Source organism: Copidosoma floridanum, unplaced genomic scaffold, assembly GCF_036245765.1.
Source record: "Copidosoma floridanum isolate Cflo_tuat_1 unplaced genomic scaffold, Cflo_Japanese_pri ptg000030l, whole genome shotgun sequence".
Classification (NCBI taxonomy): domain Eukaryota; kingdom Metazoa; phylum Arthropoda; class Insecta; order Hymenoptera; family Encyrtidae; genus Copidosoma; species Copidosoma floridanum.
Genome location: NW_028321907.1, coordinates 15678265 through 15700688, shown reverse-complemented (window position 1 = coordinate 15700688; position 22424 = coordinate 15678265). Strand labels below are relative to the sequence as shown.

The 22424-nt window shown below is 43.5% G+C and overlaps 1 protein-coding gene across 1 annotated transcript in view; it reads right to left on the bottom strand.

The window, feature by feature from the left end:
• Window positions 1-3516: 3516 nt before the first annotated feature.
• LOC106639594 (uncharacterized) overlaps window positions 3517-22424 on the bottom strand; it is a 169456-nt gene continuing 150548 nt past the window's right edge. The window contains exons 5-13 of the mRNA XM_089596839.1: window positions 20526-20660; window positions 11130-11339; window positions 9077-9337; window positions 5882-5998; window positions 5430-5687; window positions 5094-5296; window positions 4157-4308; window positions 3999-4068; window positions 3517-3921 (exon numbers count right to left, since the gene is read on the bottom strand). Of these exons, the coding sequence (XP_089452965.1) occupies window positions 3900-3921; window positions 3999-4068; window positions 4157-4308; window positions 5094-5296; window positions 5430-5687; window positions 5882-5998; window positions 9077-9337; window positions 11130-11339; window positions 20526-20660 (1428 nt within the window). The 3' untranslated portion in view covers window positions 3517-3899. The remainder of the gene's footprint in view (window positions 3922-3998; window positions 4069-4156; window positions 4309-5093; window positions 5297-5429; window positions 5688-5881; window positions 5999-9076; window positions 9338-11129; window positions 11340-20525; window positions 20661-22424) is intronic.

Genomic DNA, 22424 nt, shown 5'->3' with positions numbered 1-22424 from the left:
ACTAAATCTTTCCACCGCTTCGAGGATATTTAACCGGGGACCAATTAGGAATAATCAGAACTGATGGAATCTTGTACAAAAAAAACTTTGAAAAATATGTAGTACCATTTTATTTCTATCATATTTTATTAAAATTAAAATTATGATAAGAAAAATGAAAAAAAAATATTTTTCAATGATTTCGCAACATAAAATAAATTGCTGTGAACTTCCGAGTGAATTATGCGATAATCGGGTGACAATCGATTCGAGTTTTATTATTCATTATTCTTACACCGTGTTGTCGCGCCACACAATGTGAAGTATCGTTTTTTTTTTTTTTTTTTTTTTTTTTTTTTTTTTTTTTCTCATTAGTTTTTACCACTCGCACTTGAATTTAACATATTTTCATGGTTAACACTGTGGTATGCCGTGTAATGTGTGCATACGCAAGAGGACGGGTAAGGAAGGGATTTATCGTACAGTTCTCTTTTTGAAAATTCAGTAATGAAATGAAAGTGCTTACATCGAGGAAGACACTTGATGATCCATCCAAAATGTAAAAAAAATAATTCTAAATTATCGGTAGACTCAACGTTTTGCAAATACGTGTATAAAACGTCCCTCACGGTCAATTAATATTTTTCTTTCTCTCGCACATGTTTTTAATGTGGAATGTCATTCACGCACAAGATATACAAATCAGCCGCTAAGTAAACGGATACTCATAAAAAACAAAATATTTTGCAGTGATTTCATGATTCTTTTGAAGTACTTCGATTCTCTTACACGCTCGTTGTGATTCGCATACAATTGTCACGCGCAATTGGTTCGCAGCAAAAAAATCTATAGACTAGACTCTAACGACTAATGACTAGATTAGTGAAAGCAAGTACTCATAAAAGAGGTGAGGTCCAAGTTCGTGTCCTCTCTTTTGCGCAAAATTGTATACATATATATGTATGTATATGTATATTATATGTATATTTGTATCGTATGATAATACTTTCTTCCGTTTTTGCGATCGGAAAAAGGAGCGAGCGAGCTTGGCTCGTTCGTCATTACTTATGCAAATCTTTCAACGACTACGCACAACTTTTTTTTTTTTTTTTTTTTTCTTCGCTCATACAAAGGTTTTCTCTCGCTTGGTCATATTTACAGATTACTATATATGTACAGTTTGACGTATATTGACATAATTATGCTCGTCGTTGGTGCTCGAGTACCTAAAATTATCCTTACAATCGCCTCCCAACAGTTGCGTGACATTAACAACGAGGATGTTTACCTGTTGACGCAAAATAAACGTAGTGCATTCTTGATAAAGGGAATATCTCAAGTAATGATGTACATCATAGTGCATTATGTTCCATAAATGCGTGAATCAGATCGCTTCAAATAAACCATTCTGGTTACCATATCATTATTTGTTATTATTATTATAATTTTTTTTTTATAACGGAATAGTTATTACTTTTCTTTTTCGCCCTCCATTTTTAGTAGCAATGCGTAGGCATTAAGAGATTCCAACAGTTTCAACTTTCGACGATGGGAAGTACCGCTTAAGTTTTGGGATTAAGAAAATATCGTCGTATGGAATACTGTGGAAAATAATTTTAAAAAATACTTTAATGTTTTTGAAAACGGAAGCTCCGCAGAAGTTTTACATTTTGCCATATGAATCGCGATGTGAATATTTTCAACCCTTTACGTTGCACATCGTAAAACTCGTTAATATTTTGTCAAACTACAAAACGTCCTTAGAAATCGTCGTTACTTTTCTTTACAAATATTTCTCAAAAAACATGTGTGCGATAATTTTTTCGTCTCGATAACGTGCGCTCACCTAATTAATTGTTAAACGTTTAAAAAGTTTTTTTTTTGTTTTTTTGCCATTATTAATAATTCCTTATACATTAGCTGTATTCTCCCCGAACATGATCAAACAGCGACATTCGTGTTGAAAAATGCGATAAAAAATTCGTGTCCAATTGACTATGGCAAAATTTGGCATGAACATTGGCAGACGAACGTTACTCTTTTTGCACTTTTTTTCTTCACAAGTATATATCTCGAAAGCAAGTTCCTACACGTTTGGCATCATTTCCCAAAAATTTTCCTCTCTCCATTCAAGTCGAAGAGAACAAAAGAGCCCTCAAGCTGGTCCTTGAAAGAAAAAAAAAAAAAGAAAAAAATAAAAGACTCAAGGAGGATCAGCTTATCAGGCTCGCAGCTAGAGGGTCCCGTAGATTTTTTACGGTTTAGTGACCTGTTTCTCCTTTTTTCCTTTTCCTCCGTACCTATAGCTGATGAAGGGATGCCCGTGATCTTGTGATCGTAAAAATCTGCTCTACGACGCGAGAAGATGATCCCAAACGCGTCCCTCGCATCTGTTTCCAGGGGCTGTATCTACGGTTAAATGGACTGAATCGCCTAAAAGGTATCGTGATAATACGCAGCGATAACATTTTTAATTGACTTTAGTATCATCGTCGTCACTACGACTCGCTCGTACTTAATGGACCATCAAAACTTGTACATTTTGCGCACAAACATTTTAACGAGTATGGACGTAAAAAAGTTTCAAAAACCGAGGCTGACGTTGGCGCACGATACATTTTTCATGAGGTACCATAAAACGCGCCAATATAGTACAAAAAGTTCATTTCGAAATGTCATTTTGCAATGAGGAAAAATTACCGATGATCCGCGGAAATTTTGTACCTTTGGACACCGCGAAACCATCAACTCGCCAAAAACGCGTACGAGTTGAAATACGAGAAAAAAAGAGAAAGAACTTTATCGATCAAAACGTGTTTTTTTTCCTCGGAAAAAAAAAAAAAAAAAAAAAAATGGAGGAATCGCGTATTCGATCTCCGGAGCAAAAGAGGAGAGGAAGTTAGAAAGTATCCTCGAGCTAAAGGCTTAGGAGGCCCACAGCTGCTGCATGATCCGCGTACGCGCGCCGAGAAAGCTTCGCGGGACTAAAACTCTTTAAGGGGTTTCCGAGGGGCGCCCAAAGCTTTTTTTTTTTTTTACCCCACCCCCCCTTTCCTCGTACGGCGTCGCGCGAACTTTTCGATCGTCGTTTTTCCTGGCTCGCTTCCTCGCGAGACGCCGACGCGTTTTCACGAGAGTTTAACGAAAATTCGAGGAAAATAGATGCCTCCCGTCGTCCCTTGCCTTTTCGTTCGAAGTTTGCTCCTTTTTTTTAATTTTCAATGTAGTTTAATGTAACTTTTTGCTCTCACCTTTTGGTATTTTGCGTTAAGCTGATTCGTTGGTAGTTCCCAAAAAAAAAAAAAAAAAGTCTCACGCTCAGCGCAGCGAACAGCGTGAAGTTCTTCGTCCTACGTACACATACGCGTTCCCATACGTAAATTAAAAAAAAAAAGTGCCGACAGTATCCAATGAGTCATATAAAATCGTTGTTAAAGAGAAAAGACGGAAAATTCTCATCCACGTATACGCAAATACACGCGTAATCAAACGAGAAGGAGTAGTAAAGTGTGTCTGCGAAAAAAAAAAAAAAAAAAAAAAAAAAATGCACACGAAGCGGGTATCCAAGTGGGGCTGGCGAGACGAGCGAAACAGGTATATAGAGGTGCACGTGGAAGAAGAAGCAGCCTATACCCTCGGTCTCCTTTGCCCTGCACTTGACGCTCTCGTGACAAGCGGCTCTCGGGACAAGTTTTCGATTCCAGCCCGAATGTTGTCTCTGCGCTGCAGCTGGAATGAAGTAAGTGCAGAAAGAGACGGGGGAACGAAGAAAAAGGAATGACGAAATTGCCAGGGCTAAGGTGCGCGAGAACAGAGGGGCTGGCTCCTTCTTTCCGACTTGCTCGTCACGCGTTATTATTTCAGTATCTCTCGCGCCACTGATGCTCGCTGTAGTACTTTGTTGACGGAGTAGCAAATGTTCACTGGCCGCTCAGCTCGGACCTGAAACACGCAGTTACATTTTTTCGTCAAAAACACTCGTTAACACATGTTACCACTATCGGTAGAGTCAAACTCACTTGAGTGCCTTGTACCGTTCCTTTTCGTGGTTGTCCGGCGGCTCGCACTCGAAAGACGCCAATGCCAGGGCTGCAGCGACAAAAAAGAGACAGCCACGTCAACTCGGGGGGAAACATTGTACTAAAAATCATAAGGAGAAAAAGAAAAATCAACGCACCGTTCTCCGTGAGCACCGGGCTGGCTTGGAGGAAGGCTATGACCCGCGGGTTCTTCTCGAAGGGGCAGGCCACTTGCTTCCAGGCTATGAACTCCGTCACCTGTTTGGCCAGCTGCCAGAACTTGTCGAAGTTGATGTGTCCGTTGGGCAGCCTGTGGAATTCGTAACCGCCTCGTTTGAATGAAACCGCGAATCCCTCGTTTTTGGGTATATACGTGCCCCGATTTACATTTTATGCGAAAAATGCCTAAACTCGCGCATATCGGAAAAGAAAAAAAAAAAAACTTTATCTCTTTCACCTCTGGAAATGGCGTGTCAGCTACACCCTCCCCCCTTCCATTACAAGCAGCGAAGAACGAGCGACGCGCATCTTTTTCTCCGCCCATACGCGAGTGTAGGGAAAAGTCCCGTTTCAACTTTCGTCATTACAAGTTTAATAAGTTTACAGCGACGCGCTCGCTAACTCGAACGAAAATCGAAGGGGATTGGAGATACAGCTGATTTTTCGCCACACGGGTACGAGGGTTTTTTTTTTCTTTTCCTCCCTCGTTTTGATCATTTTCTCCACTTATTCCCAACGATCGCAACCATACTTATCAGAGGCGCGAAAAAATATTTGTCCGACCACACGTTGAGCTGTACTACTTAAAATGTGCGCCTCGCCACCTACGGGCTCGTACTTTTTAATTTTTGTCCCCCCGCTCGCTGTATAATACACACGTGCACGTCGTCTAGTTGGTGAAAAAAAGGTGTGTGTGGTGCTCGTATTTTTTGGAGCGTGAACAATTGCGCGAAACAATGTATTCCGCAGACGGTGAAAATTAATGTAAACGAGGGAGGGAGTGAAAAAACAAAAAAAAAAAAAAAAACGGCACTAGCGAGTGTTGCGAGTGTGTTCTTGGACACGTATTGTGCGTACGAAGAGTGAGGGTCTCACTTGTTACTGCAGCCCTCGTTGAGGAAGTAGAGGTCCTTGACGAGGAGACTGAAGAAGGGCACGACGATGCGCTGCCTCTCGTCCGTAGCGCCGGCGCTACGCCACATCGCCGCCTTGAGGGTGCTACGGTAGCTGCTGAAGTTGCTGCTCGGGTCCATCTGGTGCTCGAGGATCGAGAACTTGGCTTGCTGGACCTTGGACCACTGCGCAGGAAAGGACGCTTGTTGTTATTTCCCCCAAAGAGCTCGTGGTTTTACATAAATGTCGAGGGCGGGAGACTATCGTAGGGATGAAAGGGTGACGTTTCAATGGGCTTCAATTATTGTCTATACTCACGGTTTTCTTCAGCCGCGATATGGGGGACATGTTCAGTCCGGCTATGATCGCCATGAGCGAGTTGAAGTTGCCGATGTTGAAGCACTCGCGAGCCGTCTCGATCCAGTACTCGACCACCCGGACTCGCTGCTTCTTTTTCGCGTGCTTGCAAACTTCGGTGGCCACGAAGTAGCTCAGCCTGTTGAACCACTGCACGTACGACTCGAGGTTGCGCGTCTTCTTCATGTCCTTGAAGGATGTCTCCAGGTGTGGCGACTCCTGTAAGGAATTGCACGCTATTGAGTGAACATCGATATTCCCTGGGGCGAGAATAACTATATACGAATCCCGAGGGTGGGTTCACGGTAAATTTGTGACAACGAGACCAGTGAGTAAATATATACACTTTAGGGGTAAAGCGAGACAATGTATATATATATGCATAAAAAAGAAAATAAACGGTCGATCCTTACCTTGGCGAACGCCTGGACGAACTCCTCGGGGCCGATGTAGGACAGCCGCTCGAGCTCGATGTGAGTCAATTGCTGGGCCAGCACGGTCGCCGAGGGGCAGAGCTCCGTCACGTCCACCTGCGCAAACGATACCCCGTGAATCTCCCCCGATCCCTCGGGAAACGAAGTACACACACACACACAGCCAAGTACACGTATGAACGCGTATCCATGTGCGGCGTATACACGCTCTTTTGTCGAGAGTTTCTCGTTATTTCCAAAGGTCCCAGGAGAGCGTTTCCCTCGTTGATTTGCTTCGCGAGTGGGAACCCTCCGCGCGGCTGAAATGTTTTAACTACCCGCTACGGCGATGGGTAACTTTTTTTTTTTTTTTTTTTTTTTTTTTTTTTTCTTCTTCTCCTATGCTCCTGTGCTCGAAAGTTTTGACGAGTCGGGGGGAGAGCTTTGCCACTACTTGTTGCTTTTTTTTTTTTCTTCAAAAGGTCACTTTATGTACGTTCAGGGGTGTAAACGCGCAAGGATATTTGGTACGCGTGTATAGGTCCAACATCGGGGTCATAAGCTCCAATTATCAGCAGTTCGGGCCGATCATCAGCGTGGCCGTAACGAAGAGTAACGAGACGGGCTGCGTGGGTATATGTACAACCAAACGGTCGATCCGCGCGCATCATCATCATCATCATCATCACTACTGTTACAGCCACTACAACAACGGTATTTTGTACAACATATAATACTTCAGCTGCAAATTCGCTATGAATATATTATATGCTTTTGGTCGATTTTTCAGTAATGTCGTATCGGGAACGCGCGCGGTTGATCTACGTCGATTAGCCCTTCACGGAGATTCAACTGTCCCTCGCAAAATCGGAGTGATATGTAGAAGAATGCACGTGTGTTGTACGTATGGATTTTTGCTCTCATACATCAGATATAGTTATATATTGTCAGATGCATGTATACATTCGGATGTACAGTTGGCTCGCGCTTAATTTCGAGCTAATTAACCGAGGGGGCGTATGTATATATAAGACATGTACTCCGGCACATTTAACTCTCCCGTCTCGGACTGATGCACCGCGAATGAAGCCATATCGTGCGCGCCGAGTTGTACTGGTGTCGAAGCGAGCGGGCTCTAATTAAATCGAGCAAATAGTTAGGCTGCACAGCCAACCCTCCACCTACAACTGTACTATCTTACTCCGTGCCACGCGTTGGGAGAGTCGACCGCGTGTGCGTTAAGCTGCTGGCGCGAAGCCCGTGGGCTATACTGTATGTGCATACTGCACCGGGCGAGGAACGATTACCGTGAGGATGAGAGCAACTGACAATTAGATAATGCCAACAATTGGGGGAGCGAGGGGAGTTTAGCTTTCCCCGAAGGAAGCAGAGCTTTCGGGTGCCGAACTGCTGTAACAAAGTAATCCGTGCGGGGGGCTTCTGTGATAGAGGACGAATGTTTTTTTTTTTGTTTTGTTTTCTTTTTAATACCGAGTTTTTATCTTTTCGAGTCGACGCGCACCAAGTGCCGTTCGAAAGCTAGTGCTTTTGTCGCGCTCTGCTGGACTACACGTACATTCATTCCGCACGGTAAAACGTAATTGCACGTGCGATCGTTCCGCGATGAGGAGGGTGAGTTTTTAGGGGCCGTAACGTCACCCGCGTGGAACGAGACGAGTGTGAAATTTACTTGAAATCCGGAGATTGGAGACTAAAGTGTAGTACATGCTACAGGGGTAGCTTGCACAACTCGAGCGACGGCGAACAATTGGAATTTTCTTATCCGAGAGATATGGGTTAATCGAGGGTTTAACGAGCGGATGAATTTATGAGCAAAGAACCATACAATTTTGGCACGTTTACCGCTCGAGTGAAATTTAATCTGGTTTATACATTTTTCTTTGGGGAGTAACAAAACGCTTTGATTATTCATAAGGATTTTCCTTGATTCCTCGAGAGAGTATGAGTCGTGCCTGCTGGTCAAATTAAAAATCGTTATTAGCCAGATAGGCACACGAAGGGACAATGGGATGGAGGCAAAACCGCAATAGCGACAGGTATATCATCGGCGCGCGTTATTCAGCCGCGATCTCCCCAGTGTACACACATGCATACCGCGTGTAAGCTAATTTAATTAAAATCGGCTGCCGATTCTCCAATCATTACCCTCGCGGTAATTCGCGCACAGGAGCTATATGCTGTATACAGTTAATGACGATGATAATCACGATAGTGGCATATGCAAGGGTATATAACATGACTGGGTATTAGCAAATTGAGCTTTTGGCTATCACCGTCCGCCCGTGAATGATAATGCGCGTCTGCTCGACGGACATGTGTACATACACATGTACACGGGCACGCATCTAGTTTGGATACGAATTAGTTTCAATGGCGTCCAAAGGTAAAGTTTAAATGGTTATTTCGAACGTATACGATTGTTCGCCAAACTATCAGGTAATTAATGCCAAAGGGCCGGGCTACCAACCCTATACTCCGATCGACCGTAGCCTCAAGGGGAGAAATTCTCGGCTTTGCGATTCGAACTTTGATTTGGTTTTGAAGCAGAGGTCGTGGTTGGGGTGCGTTTAACAAAGATTAAAAAAAAAAAAAAAAAAAGGAAAAAACGTAACGAGCGTCCAAGACCGTAATTAAAACGTGTTTCCTGTTTGTTTGTTTCTTCGGAATGCCTTTAATATCGAAACAGAGGCGAGTTGCTCGGGGGAGAAGTTTACAGCGTCACAATGACGCTGCGCAACGTGTTTTATGTTTTTTTTTCTCCTTTTCAGGAGAAAGTTAACGAAACTTCCTCAGGTAAAACTAATGAATGAAAACCCGGCAGAGGGGGGTCGTCGACGAAAGCGAATAAAAAGGGAGGCAAGGAGAATTAAAAAAAAAAAAAAAAAAAAAAAAAAAGGGAAAAAGTCAAGAAAGTCTGGCTCCTTGAGAGTCGTACAATGTGCGCTCCTTTCAATTTAATGCTGAAATACGGATGCTTATAAGGGCGGTAAAAAATCACTGGGGAGTAAAAAAAAATTAAGCGAAAGAGGCTCAGAGTGCATGCGCGAGGCGGGGACCCTTTACGAGCTTTTTTCTTTTTTTAAGACTCGGGAGCTCTTTTTTTTCATTTCCCTGACTCTAATGACTTCTTGCGGGAAATTGTTAAAAAACGACGCACACACGAGAAAAACTGACCTGCGAGAGCGACTCGGTGGTCGAGTCGTTGGCGAGCCTGGTGAGGGCCTCCTCGTATCTCTCGAGCGCAGTGAGCTTGACCAGCAAATTCTGCAGGAGCACCGAGACCTCCTGTCGGGCGGCAGCGTCGACATTGGCGACTTTCTGGGTAATCGACCTCACGTGGCCCATCACCCTCTCGTCCCGGAAGTCGTACGGAAACGTCTCGGTCCACTCGGCCAACAGCTGCACCAGTCGAGGCACGAAACGATGTAGCCGCTCCTACGGACACGTACGCAAATGTAGATGTACATATGTTGGGAAGGACAAGCCGTTTCACGGTGATTTGACCTCCGTAGCGCTCGTTTCCGTTGCGTGTCTTTGGTAATGGGGTACGTATACGCGGTTGCGGACTAGATTCAAGATGAAATACCTTTTTTTTTTGTTTCTAGCAACAACGAAATATTACATATTTTCTCGTACATGGGTACATACGAATGTTACGTACGTTCGAACATGTAGAACTTTTTATCACGATATCAAGTTTGTAGAAATTAGTTATGAGCCAGGGATACCTTGCATTGCTCATTAATTTGACTACCCCGTGTATCGTAATAAATCGTGCGCTCGTGTAAAATACCGTAGCAGAGATAATTGACTCAAAGGAAAAGGGAATTTCAATACGCAGTAAAATTTACACGTTATAATCTTTTTATAACGATATCAAGTTTGTAGAAATTAGTTATGAGCCAGGGATACCTTGCATTGCTCATTAATTTGACTACCCCGTGTATCGTAATAAATCGTGCGCTCGTGTAAAATACCGTAGCAGAGATAATTGACTCAAAGGAAAAGGGAATTTCAATACGCAGTAAAATTTACATGTTGTACGGTGAAATGATGTATGAAATCAAATAACTTATGTTTCGACGATAACATTTTTCATTAAAAAGCTTAAAAGCACCGGAAAATCGCTCAAATTTTGCGTGATCCAGCCCGTACAGTTCGTCGGAAGGGTAATTTGTATAGTTTTTGGCCAATCAACTTTTTTTTTTGTCGTGACGATTTTCTACACATCGATGGATTGTTATACGGAAAATAATAACCACGAGGCTTTTCAAGAATGGCTTCATACCCTCAATGGGATCGTTAGCCTGGCTCATTGATATGTATATCATTGTCGTGCTGTTTTCGCATTTGCCAAGTAAAATCTCGATTTGATGGAGAAAACATTAATATCCTGGTATAAAAAAAGCTTCCCTCGCGACACAAAGATTTTACATTTCTAGACGCTACAGTGGCAAACTTATAACAATCGGCACTTATATCTCGAAGCGTTTGACTCCTCGAGAAATAAGAGGAAGGGGAGTGTCAGTTCCATTGTGTACACGCATGGAAAAGGAAGAGGGATGCAAGTCGGAAAATCGAGCCAGAGGGGAAGGGTCGATTTACACGATCGGCTGGTAAGTAACACGTAGCAAGGGGGTTGGTGTGCAAATACACGAATCGCAGGGCGAAGGAGGAGGTGGAAAAAACGCCGATGAAAACGATAATGCGTATGCAGTATGCAGATATTTCCTTCTTTTTTTCGCTCCATGAGCTTCGTTCCCTCATTGTTCGTGAGGAGGAACATCACGAGTGTTGCACGGCTCTTTTGTACACTTTAACTCGTGAGAAAATTCGATACGGCTGGATATTCCGGGCGCAACGTATCAAAAACACATTGTAAGAATTTATTATTCATTCCTGTCGTAAATTAAAAAAACTACAACAATCAAGGTGTTTCATCGCTGAGGGTAACATACGCGTACGAAATGTCTCTTATATTCGCTGGAAAATCCCTTTCTCCGTCGTAAAATCGAAGCCCCTCGTACACCGGCAATATCTAAATCAATCTCCGGGCCATGGAGCTTTCACGGCCTCTTGCACACACGAGACGAAGACGTCGGTAGCAGCCAGATAAAAATGGCTCGCGGATAAAAGACCTTTTGACCTCCTCCAGCCGTACATATGTCGAAGGTAAGGGAGGGAGGCAATATCAGATATCGAGTTGGTCGTGTGGGCTGTAACTCACCTTTCCACCCTCGCCGTTGAGATTCTGCTGATGCTCGCAGAGAGCGCACACTTCGCCCAGGAGCTCGTGGGGCTTGATGAAGAGCCGAGCGCTCAGCAGAAAGGCGAACAGGTACGCCCGGTCCGGGTAGTACTCCTCCGTGGGCACCATGTGCTGCACCAGCGCCTCCAGCGAGCCCGAGACCAGATTACCGTCGCGATACACCAGCTCCTGAAACATTGAGTCGTAAGGTTATACCTTTTTTTTTCTTCTTCTTCTTCTTCTTCTATTGTTTGGCGATACAGGAAAATTTAAGGGAAAATCATAAATCGTCCAAAATGTACAATGTTGGTATGTATGGCTTACGACAGGGGACTCGAGGTCTTTCAGCCCGGATACCAATTGGTTGCTTTATATTTTACTTTAATTAAACTCTCAAGCCAGAAATAAAAGTACGTACAACAGATACGAAAGTACCTCGAGATCGGGAGTATAATCCTACAATGTCGAGACCGGGTTTTGTAAAAGGTGACGTATGAAGAGGGAATGACAGAAACAGTCCATCGAGCTTCGTAAGGGTAGATAGGGCATCACGGGAAAATATTTCACATCGATATCGGGCGAGGAAGCGATACTTTAATCATTAATATAATCCCTTCGCTCGTCTCGAGCTTCGACGAATTTTCTCCTTTACACATTGCACGCCGTGCAAACCGACAGGGTGATTTTTTTTTCCCCCATTCGTTCTCTCACTTTTTTACGTTACAAAGAGCTCGGAGAGCCACTGGAAAGCGTGATATTTTTTACGTCCCGGGAGATTTACACGAAAATTCAATATTGACAAAGCTCGAGAGCTGCTAGAACAGCTCACTCGTTGGAAATTATTTTTACGGCGTATTCCATACGTATGTGCATACATAAAAGATAAAAACTCGTTACAAATCATTTTCGAGCTCTGTAAAGTTAAACGATTTTCGCTTTCAATGGCCCACCCCCTCCTTTTTTCTGTACCTTTGAAATTTCATTAATTGCTGCGAAAAAAAAATATACATATTCGCAGTCAGGTGCATATTGATTTAGGTGCCCAATTCGAGTGCTTTCATATTTAATGTAGATATTTTTTAAAATTTTACTTCTCTATCAAACGATCGCGGAATCGCATCAGAGCTTTTGTACACTGAGAAAAAAAATAAAAATAAAAATTACTGTGCTAAAATAGTAATCTGGTAATGTTCGGTCGTCTGGGGACATTTTACTGTTTTACCAGTATAATTTTTATAATTTAGGATAGTAACTTTTGTTGTAAGTGCAGTGATTTTTATTGTTTGTACAACAGAAATTACTGTCCAGCAATGAAATGGTAAAAATTATCTTGGCAAAAGTAAAAAGTCCCTATATGGTGGAATGACACCAGATTACCATTCCAGCACAGTAATAATCTTATTGTTGTTTTCTCTCAGTGTAGCTTTGGGCTTTTCTTTTCCAACGCTGTATACATGAATTTGAGGGAAAAAGAAAAAAAACTTGACTCCACAACATAGCAGCGATTCATCTCTAATGAATTTATGATACACACGGCGTATAGGTACTTTTGTTCGTCAAGAAAACAGAAAGAGAGATAAAAAAAAGGACCAGTGGCGCAAAACTTTTTATCAAAAAGCTCCTCGTCGGAGACCTATGTACACCTTACGCATGTGTACACGGCGTCATGCAAAAAAACAAGGACAAAGTTTGTGTACGAAGTACAACCCAGCGCTAATGAAACTTCCAACTGCGTAGACGTAAAAGTTTCCCAGAGGCATATACAGATCTTTTTGTTCGAGGCCACAGAGGTAACATTGACGCGCGACGAAAGCTTGCCCCCCCCCCAAATAAGCTTCCCCAATCCACGGCAGTCACCAGCAGCTCGACACTCTCTCTTCAAATTCATCCGTGCACAAGCCTTGGGGGTTTAATCGCGCCAACTCGCCCCAGTGCAGATGTATCGTACGTCAAAGCTCAAGTTTGCTTTTCGTGCGAAAGGTCGAGCATCAATTATTACACCCGAGAAGTTCTCGAGATCGGGGGGGGGGGGGCAGTAAAAAACTACCGGTGCACTCTCATTGGCCGAAGAAGGAGTTCGGCGAGTGGAAAAAAAAGGTAGGGTGGACCGGATGCACGTGTATGGAAGGGGAGGTGCACAATAGAGGCCCCGCTTCTTATCGCGTCCCTGAGATGGTATCGCTGGTGAAAACTCGTTGCAAGAAAGGGAGCATCGGGGAAAAAGAGGTGCAGGAGCTCGCGAGCTTTGTCCCCTTCCAAAGTCGAGTGGGCAGCCGAGCGTAGTACCGGGTTTTTTCGGCACATGGGTGCCTTTTCATTCACAACGTGTTGTATATAAATAGGCACATGTACGTATATGGTTCACGGGAGAAATTGGCGAAACAGAGGGAAATATATTGCACCGGCGAATCAACTTTTCTCATCGTACTTTTGTGTAACAATGGGCGAACTCTGTAGTTCCCAGCCACTGAAGTGCACCGCGGACGGGATGGTTTATTAATTTAGTTTGCGCTTGGTAACGGGGAAAAAAAAAAAAAAAAGCCCTAAAAAGACCGCGCACTGCTAGCCAAGTGGCTTTCCGCTAGTTCCATGTATACATGGCTCACCGGGACAAATGAAAGGGCGTATAGTATACACAACAATGCAAAAATAATCATCATCGACGGTGGTGCATGATGCACGGATACTTATACCGGGGACGTTGATGTGCAATCATTGTGTTACGGAGCACACAGCCGCACGCAATTACCGGACTCCTGCCCCGAAGCTACAGCATACACTCCCCTCCTTTAATTAATTCACTTTGCTCGCGCTAGTTTTTTTCCCCCCTTTCCCCCCAACGAGAGGCTTTCTCTTTTGTGATGATTCGCGCGCACTGCAGGGGCATCAGTCCTGCGGAGCCGGAGTAGAGAGAAAAGAAAGAAAGCTCGCGCGGTAATTCACTTCCGGCTGAATGGCCTCTCTATACTGCTGTTGTGCGTTATATATATACACCTACCGCGTGCATGCATTTTCTCCTTTATCCAAGTACCTGCGTAAAATAACTGCGTTTAGCCCTTTGCACTTTTCCCCTTTTTCGACATTTTTGTTCTTGACCCGACAACCGAAAAACCACGTGCACGACTGTCGGGCGAGGTACAATGCCCGACAAACTTTCGTACGAATTCGAGCAAGTTTTCGCTATGCTGGCCCCCACAAGCGTGTCGAGCGTTGAAAATAATATTAGTGAAAGAATGGAGAGAGAGAAAAAAAAGAGGGAAGCTCGCGTATATATGGCACATTTTCGCGCAATGGTGCTCGCATACATTACTAATACGCAAGGGGCAATAGACAGATCTCGAGAACTTTTGACCTGGTTTTCGAGCTCCTGCGCAGCTCTTTTTTTCATTTTCTTTTTTTTCTTTTTTTTTTTTTTCGTTTTTCCTGGCTCCCTCGAAACGGATTTTGGAAGTAGTTTTTTTTTTTTTTTTTTTTTCTGCCACTGCTCTCGCGGGTGTGTACCGATGACGGGGAGAAAAACAAAAGACACCAACATTCAAAAGCTACAGTTTTTTTTTTTTTTTCCATCCCGTGCATACCCGCACTCGAGGATGATTTGAAGGAAATAAAAAAAAAAAAAGTAAAAGGAAAGAAATAAATAAACGTATGCATACTTTTTTTTGATCCGCGTATAGGATCGCAGGAGTGCTCGTTCGCGTGTATACGTATCTATGCGCATTTTCCCCGTCTCGAGAGCGGTCCCGAGCATCGGAAAGATAAAAAAAGGAAAAATAAGCCCGATATCCGAAAATTCAGACGGAAAAACACGCGCCTCTCGCTCCACTTTTCCTCCTTCGAGTACATAGGCACTGGAAAACAGCCCCCGTTATTTTTTCCTTGCGTCTCGTTATGCGTGCTATACGTACAGGGCTCGCTCGCATTCACCTCATTTTCGTCTCTCGACGCCCCTCGCGCACCCGAATTCCGAAATCGAGCCCCCGCCATAATCCCCCGGCTACTCTACTGCTACACATATGTTATATACATGTAAGCTCGACGAAATGAAATTCTTATTGCGTTTGCCGAGGGACCTACTATTACGCCTCTTTTTCCGTGACCATATATATATATTATACGGATAAGTAGTACGGGCGCATAATATCGCGCGCCGTGCGTACACGGCCTATGGTCCTTTTTCAGGTGATGGCGTATAGGAGGGGGGAAGGACGAGATGCTTTTGGAAAATGAACATTTGACTCTCGAGAGTCGGTTCGTACATAAGCCGCTCGCTCATCTTCTTCTATTTGTGCACACGCGTCGCCGAGTAGAATTAGTTTCTCGGTATCTTTATACGTACACACATATATAAATGTGTATCAATGCACGTATCTCTATCTTTAATCTGTCGTAATTGGAGTGTGGCTCGTTTCGCCGGTTCGCAAAGCCAAAGTATATTATTGGCTCGTCCCTTGCAATTTTTAAAATTATCCTTAATAATTTTAATGCAAAGAGCAGCGACGCTCGTCGCTTATACACATTAATATCACTTGCAAATCCATAACAAGTGATATCATCCAGCAATATCGTCGAGTACGCCTTTCCTCGTCGCATATTATAATGCACTACAAACGCGTGTAAGAAAACAAACCCCGAGAATTACACATACGCGTGGCGCTCAATTGCAAAGCACACAACGAACGCGTGACGTCGAGCCGGAGGGAGTCGCGCTTATATATAGAGACACTTTCATTCGACTTAATCGCAAACGTTGTACGGCGACGGGAGAAATTTCCGAGCTACACACGCGGAAAGTAATCCCGCGACTCCTCATCGCCGGGCTCTCGTGACATAATGTACCGTGTAGGCGTACAAGAAGAAATTTTGTCACGCGGGTTATACGACAGCAATTACCGGGAAAGCAGCGACGGCGGCGTCTTATTGTTTTCTTTTTTGGTTTTCATTTCGTGGGCGCTTCGTTGCTCCCCATATACCAAAAAGAGGCTTCAAGGCAATAAGCCGGTCCGCACGAGGTAAAGACGAGCTCAAAGCCGCGGTTAAAGTGCATCGTGGGCGGCACACACGAGGTTGACAAAAGGGGTGATGGCAAAGGTTGGTGTGTGTATACGCAGGTGTAGGTTCAACGTGTGTGCTTTGACGTAGTTGTTTTTCAAATTGAGGTGCGATGTAGCCGGTCGCACTTTGACGAGGGTAGATGAGGTTTTTATTTTTTTATTTTTATTTATTTTTTTTTTTTTCGTGTAGATTACACATGAATATTCGGGACTGGCAGATTTTCCTAGTCCCGACGATCATGTACTTTTCACTGAATGACTACCAATGTACACGTGCATGTGAGTCAATGAAAGATTAAGGGAGAAATCGTGTGCATCAGTTACAAGTGAGCTGTTTCGATTTTTGTGTACTACTCGTGGAGTAAATACACCCAAACTACATTTATACATGTATATTCAAAGACAAAATTCCACACAAACGCTCCGTTGGGCACCTAATGGTTACGCGTAAAGATGTCGTGTACAACTCCGAGGAACAAGTGACAAATGAAGAGTAGCGCTCGGCCTCTCCCTTCGTTTTTCTTGGAGAAAAGTGTGTACAGACACACACACGTGAGCCAGACAAGCGCAAAAAGTGGAACTCCGTGGGGTGTATTAAAAGCGATGTAGCGACAATTGCTGCGCCCCTGAGGATGGAAGCGTCTCGGAGCTTTTTCTCCTTTCTTGTCCCGTCCTTTTTGCCATTCTGTCGCATGAAACTGTACGTGAGTGTGTGCTACACATCACCAGAAAAAAGGGTTGCCGAAAGTTTCGGAGGTCGCTATTTTTCGAGCGCGCTTTTTTCACCACGCAATGCTCCTCGAGGAGGGTTTAGGCGACCTTCTCGCAGCAAAAATTGCCTAATTTCCCCCTACCCCCCTCCCAGTAGTGGGAGGCCTCCTATCCCTTTCCCAAGTGCTAAGTGCCCATAGTAGTGCCCTTATTAAAGGAGCCGGACATAGAGCACTATAATTGAAAAAAAAAAAAAAAAAAAAAAAAAGAGTCGCTATTTTTCATTTCATGTACGTAGAGTAGAAAAAAAGAGGGTAAACAAGTGAGCTGCCAATACGGAGGGAGAGAAAAAAAAAAAAAACAACAAGCCGGTAATTGGCTCTGCAAAACACAATCGCCTCCGTGCGAGGGGTCGCAGTGGAGCACACCGCATAAAAGACCGTTGTAACATCGTTACAGAGTCGGCTTTTGTTGCGCGGCTGAAGAGTGGCCGTGTCGCAGCGACGACAACAACGAGCACGTAGGATGGTATTAACGAGCGGAGCGGCGATCGAAGGGCTACGTCGCGTAATGGAAACGGAAAAAAGGAGAGAGAGAGAGAAAAGTGTGCATACGTTTTGTATTTTTGTTGATTTTCCTGCATGCCCTTTGTCGCCGGAGCATTATTGCGTAAGCAGAAAAAAAGGGAGCACGGAGCTGGGGCTGGAAGATTCAGTTGGTCGCACTTTTTTTTTTTTTTTTTTTTATTGCTTATCGATCTGTGCGACGGAAATGAAGATGGCCGAGTCCTTTTTTCTAACGGGAAAAGGAAAAACTCGTCGAAATAAGGTCTCGGTAAATATAGTGGGGATTTTTTGCAGCAGAATCCTGCTTTTCTTTCTTTTTTTTTTTTTTTTTAATAATCAAGCGATGTAGTATAAAAAGTCGCAATCGAATGGTTTTTCGGAAAATCGTAGAGCGGAAAGGGTTTTAAATTTTATCCATCAAAAGAATTCAATATTTTTCCGTGAAACTGACGTACGTATCTACCATCACCTCGCACAGATCAAACGTAGATATTTCATTTTGCTCCTCTTCATACGTACATGTAAAAAATAAAACACATTTTTATTATTTATTCAAAAAAAAGAATAAATAAATAGTGGCAGGGAGCAATGATTGATATAAAACGTTGGCACGTGTTTTTATGATTATTGATAAATAATACAATATTTTGAAAAGTGAAAGGTAACGAGAAACAATAATACGCATCGAACTTTCCCATCTATATGTACTGGGCACACTGTTCACGAAAGATGAAAAAAAAAAAAAAAAAAAAAAAAAAAAAAAAAAAACATCCTGTGAGAGGCCACAGCACCGGAGTATTTTAACGATCCCCTGTCCAAATATTTGAAAACTACGGCCACTTGTTTTTTCAAATCAACGTCCGACCCCAAAAAGCTCCCCGCCGCGTCCTATTGCCACTTTTGCATCGAAAAAAGTCTAGCGTGAATTTGCACGGCAGTATATATATATATAACCATGGTAATACTGCAGCGCCGCAGACCATATTTATATGCAAGGAAGGAAAAAAGGGAGGGAAAAAATACCGAAAAATCCCACCTCGGCTAGAGCACATGGCGATGGCAAAATGCTCCCCCTGAATATTCATCGCGTCGTTATCATCTTTGCCTCTCATCACCTACAAGAAAAAGATAAAGAAGAAGAAGAAGAAGAGAAATACAAAAGGTTGTCCCTAATTCGATCAAAATCAGCCGCAACGAAGGCCATGGCTCGTACAATGTACGCACATACCTCTGCTGCAGTCAAACAGATGCAGCCGGACGGTGGTGCTGACACTGAACGCTGATGGTACACGGCGCACAGTGCAGGAGAGAGGCAGAAGAGAAGCCGAAACTTTACGCCTACGTGATTAAACTAATTTATCGTTGCTAACTTTCGGCTTGGACATGCATACTGGCTGAGACTGTGCGAAATACGGTTTGCGCGATTCCACGGCCCTCCTCCCAAATGTACGTATATGTACGCCCTTTGAGCTACATGTTTATTTGCTGGATATTTGGAAACTTTAAACTTTTTTTTTTTATGTAATACGGAGCCGCTGCAGTGGACAGCTCGAGCTTTTTTTGTCCCGATGAATGGAACAACAAGCCTTGATGGCCGGTGATTGACCCGTAATGAATTGCTCCTGGGGAATTTCGTTGATTGAAAAACAGACATTTGATGAAAAATACGGAGAGTGGGATTCAAGGAGCATTTTTTTTTTTTTTTTTTTCTAATCAGAGCACCACTCGCACAACGGCCGCATGATTAAATCCATCGTTTTGTCCACGAAATTTTGCACTATACGCTGTTGTATATAGAGCTCCCTTTGCAAGTAAATCTATGTATCTGGTGTACAAGCGCGGGCTCTCGTTGCGATTATCGTTTATTCGGGGATCGTAAAAAGTTTTCTCAATGGCGACCCCCACCCCCCTTGGAGTCATTAAACAAAATTACAGCCAGCTCTAATTATACGAGCCACAAAGCCCTCCTGGTTATTACGCAATTTTCGAGCGGCGGAGGCACGGAAAATTAGAAGAAATATAAAAATGGCCCCCGAGCTTTGGTACGCGCGTGTAGTTTCAACTTTTTTCCTTTGCTTGTTTTTGTTTTTGTTTGTTTTTGCACTCCATGCGAATTTCCCGCAGCAGCCCCCAAACGTATAGATGTTTGTTAATTCATCATTAGCGAGGCTCGTTTCGGTAGTTTGAAACTTTGCTGGACGCCAATGTAACGTATAAGCTCCTGGCTAATACTACGGGTACCCTTTTATGTACAAATACCTACTAATCATCAAAGTAAAGCTTAGCAGTAAAAATTTTATCAACGAGGCGGTGAGGGATCGAATGATGCTGGGCTACGTTACATGGAAACTCTCAGCTTTCGCATGTTTTACAGCGAGCCCTCGGGGGATGATTGTAATGCTCTTAGGGCTTCGTTCTAGTTCCGCATCAATGCGTAGAGTCAAAAGCCCTTACGTATAGTGCCATACTAAATCATATGGTTTATTCAGTCTACGAAGCGCACAACAGCACAAAAAGAAAACAATAATGAAAATTCTAGAGAAATTCCAGCGAAAATTACCAATTTGCTCAGGAAAATCGGATGGTAAACATTATGGTTGGATCAGTAAACTTTTTTTTCCTTTTTTGCCAGCTACGATTTACCTGAGCAAATATGGTAATTTTTGCTGGAACTTCTCTATAATTTTCATTACTTTTTACTCAATATATGATTTTATAGATATCTTTGATGCTGCGACATTCAAACACGTATACCTGTATATGTGTATCTGCATGCGGTCAGTTCTCGCATCGATTGTTCGTTGAATAATTAATGCGGTAGTCGCGCTTCGATACATGTATGTTATACGGGTACCGCGACTCGTTCACCTTTACCTCGTTCGATCGAGGGTCAACATGGAAATGTACACGTTAACATCCGAATAAGAGTCCATTGGTGTATAAATAACCGAATGAATTTGTGTAGGTGTGGGGTGAAAAAAAAAAAAAAAAAAAAAAAACAGCTCAAACATGACATGAATTTGTATGCGATGTATGGAGGTACTCACGTGCTGCTCGGCAATATCCCTGGGGTCGCGGTGATCGGAGCCGTTGACCATAACGGAGGTGGAGGGCCCACCGGCTCCGTTACCACCGGCCAGGGCTTTTGCGGCTAAGCTTCCGGCCGGCGTCTGCGGCAAGCTCTGCAAGCACAATGCGAGAATTCACGGGTCAGCTGCTGATTCGGCGTCACAACGTAATTTGTACGTTAGCTATACCGGCCGTCCATATTATATATATATATACATATGTATACATGTATATCTTATTGTTTTCTGCTCGACACGGTTGCACGCGAACAACGTTTGCAAAGTTCCTCCCGCGAAATTCGATGATTACCAAAGTTGCGATAACCGCGAATCGTGTAACAATAAGAACACGCAGAGGTTGGAGGGGATAAATTAACAAGTTCGATGTGACCTGCGCGTTATACAAGTCGGGGTTAAGAAACTATTGATGAAACAACTTTGTCGGGGTACGTTATAGCGATCGGTGCGAGTTTTTTTTCTTTTGTATTTGATTATTGATAAACTTGGGCAAAACTGCACGTTGGAGAATTCCGGATGTACCATCTGTCGCGAGAGATACAAAAACACACACCGGCGAATAAGAAGACCCCGACGTTGTCCCTCGGTGTTTGTCTTGTAATTTAAAAACAGCGTGCCACCGAAGCGCGAATTTAAAAATGGTAGGTCGTAAAGCAAAAGGGGATGCGCGGGGGAGGAAGGGATTAAATTGACGATAAATTGCTCGGGCGCGGGGCGCTTTCATCACTGCGCGTGCATGTATGTATATACCTATAGGCGCTCGAAGGAAGGGAAAAAGCTAGGAGACAAAGAAGAAGAAAAAACGAAACAGCGACGTTCGGGGAGGAGAAAGGAAGCGAGAGAGAATAGAGGATGCTGGTTGGGTCCTGAAAGCATTTTTAATGGTCCCCAAGGGCGGAGATTGAGCGTCGTCGTCGCTCTCCTTTGTGACGACGATGGCTCGCTTGTGTATATATATATATTACAGGCTAGCGTAAGTTCTAAAAGTTTCGTGCCTTCGATCCGCTACGATTTTTCCTTCCGCGTGCATCCTTCGCAAGCTCTTTCCGTTCAACCCTCGAATGGCGGGACAATCGTGCCGGTGAGGGAGGTAGAGAGAAGGTGGTTAAGGTTGATGGGTTATCGGTCCTTCGAGCTCGAGGCTAATAGATGGATTTACGGTATCAGCGGGAGAAGGGGGGGGGGGGTGACGCAGGGCACCTTGTAATTAGCCGTCGACCGGTGCGTTATGGCTTTACGGGGATCTTATCCCGTTGGTGTATTTCCACATCGTTTTTCGAGCACTAATCTCTCCCTCGCTGTGCACCTTCATCACTGCTGGACGGATTATCTTGGAAAAGCTATTTCTACGGTGTTGAGGGAAGATGAGCTAATTAAAATAATCGATTTCGCAGCGAGTCCACTCGAGTTTTGAGATCAAAATGGAAAAAACAAGGGAGGGGGGGGTACAGCTAGGATTCAATTTTAGCGGCGGGGGAAGGGGGAGGTGCGATCGATCGGGGATGGAAAAAGTGCACCTCGGGACAAAGGAATGCTGTCAACAGAGACGTAGAAAGAGATTTATACATTTTGAGTTTATGTGTTTCGCGAGGGAAACAGAGGAGCTGATTTTGTTGCAAGAGTTTACTTTTTGATTGCTTGTTTACTTCTGTATCCGACACAAATTAACTCAACTTGTAAGCAGGGAAACGAAAAAAATTCCAATCCATTTTATTGGCAAAATCATAACTTTTACACAACTGGGTTTCGCATTGTCGTGTTTTAATTAGTCACCATCTGGCGAACAAAAGCGCAAAGAGTATTTATTTGAATAATTTGACGTCACCGATTTTATTGCTTAATTTCCAAATTTAATGGCAC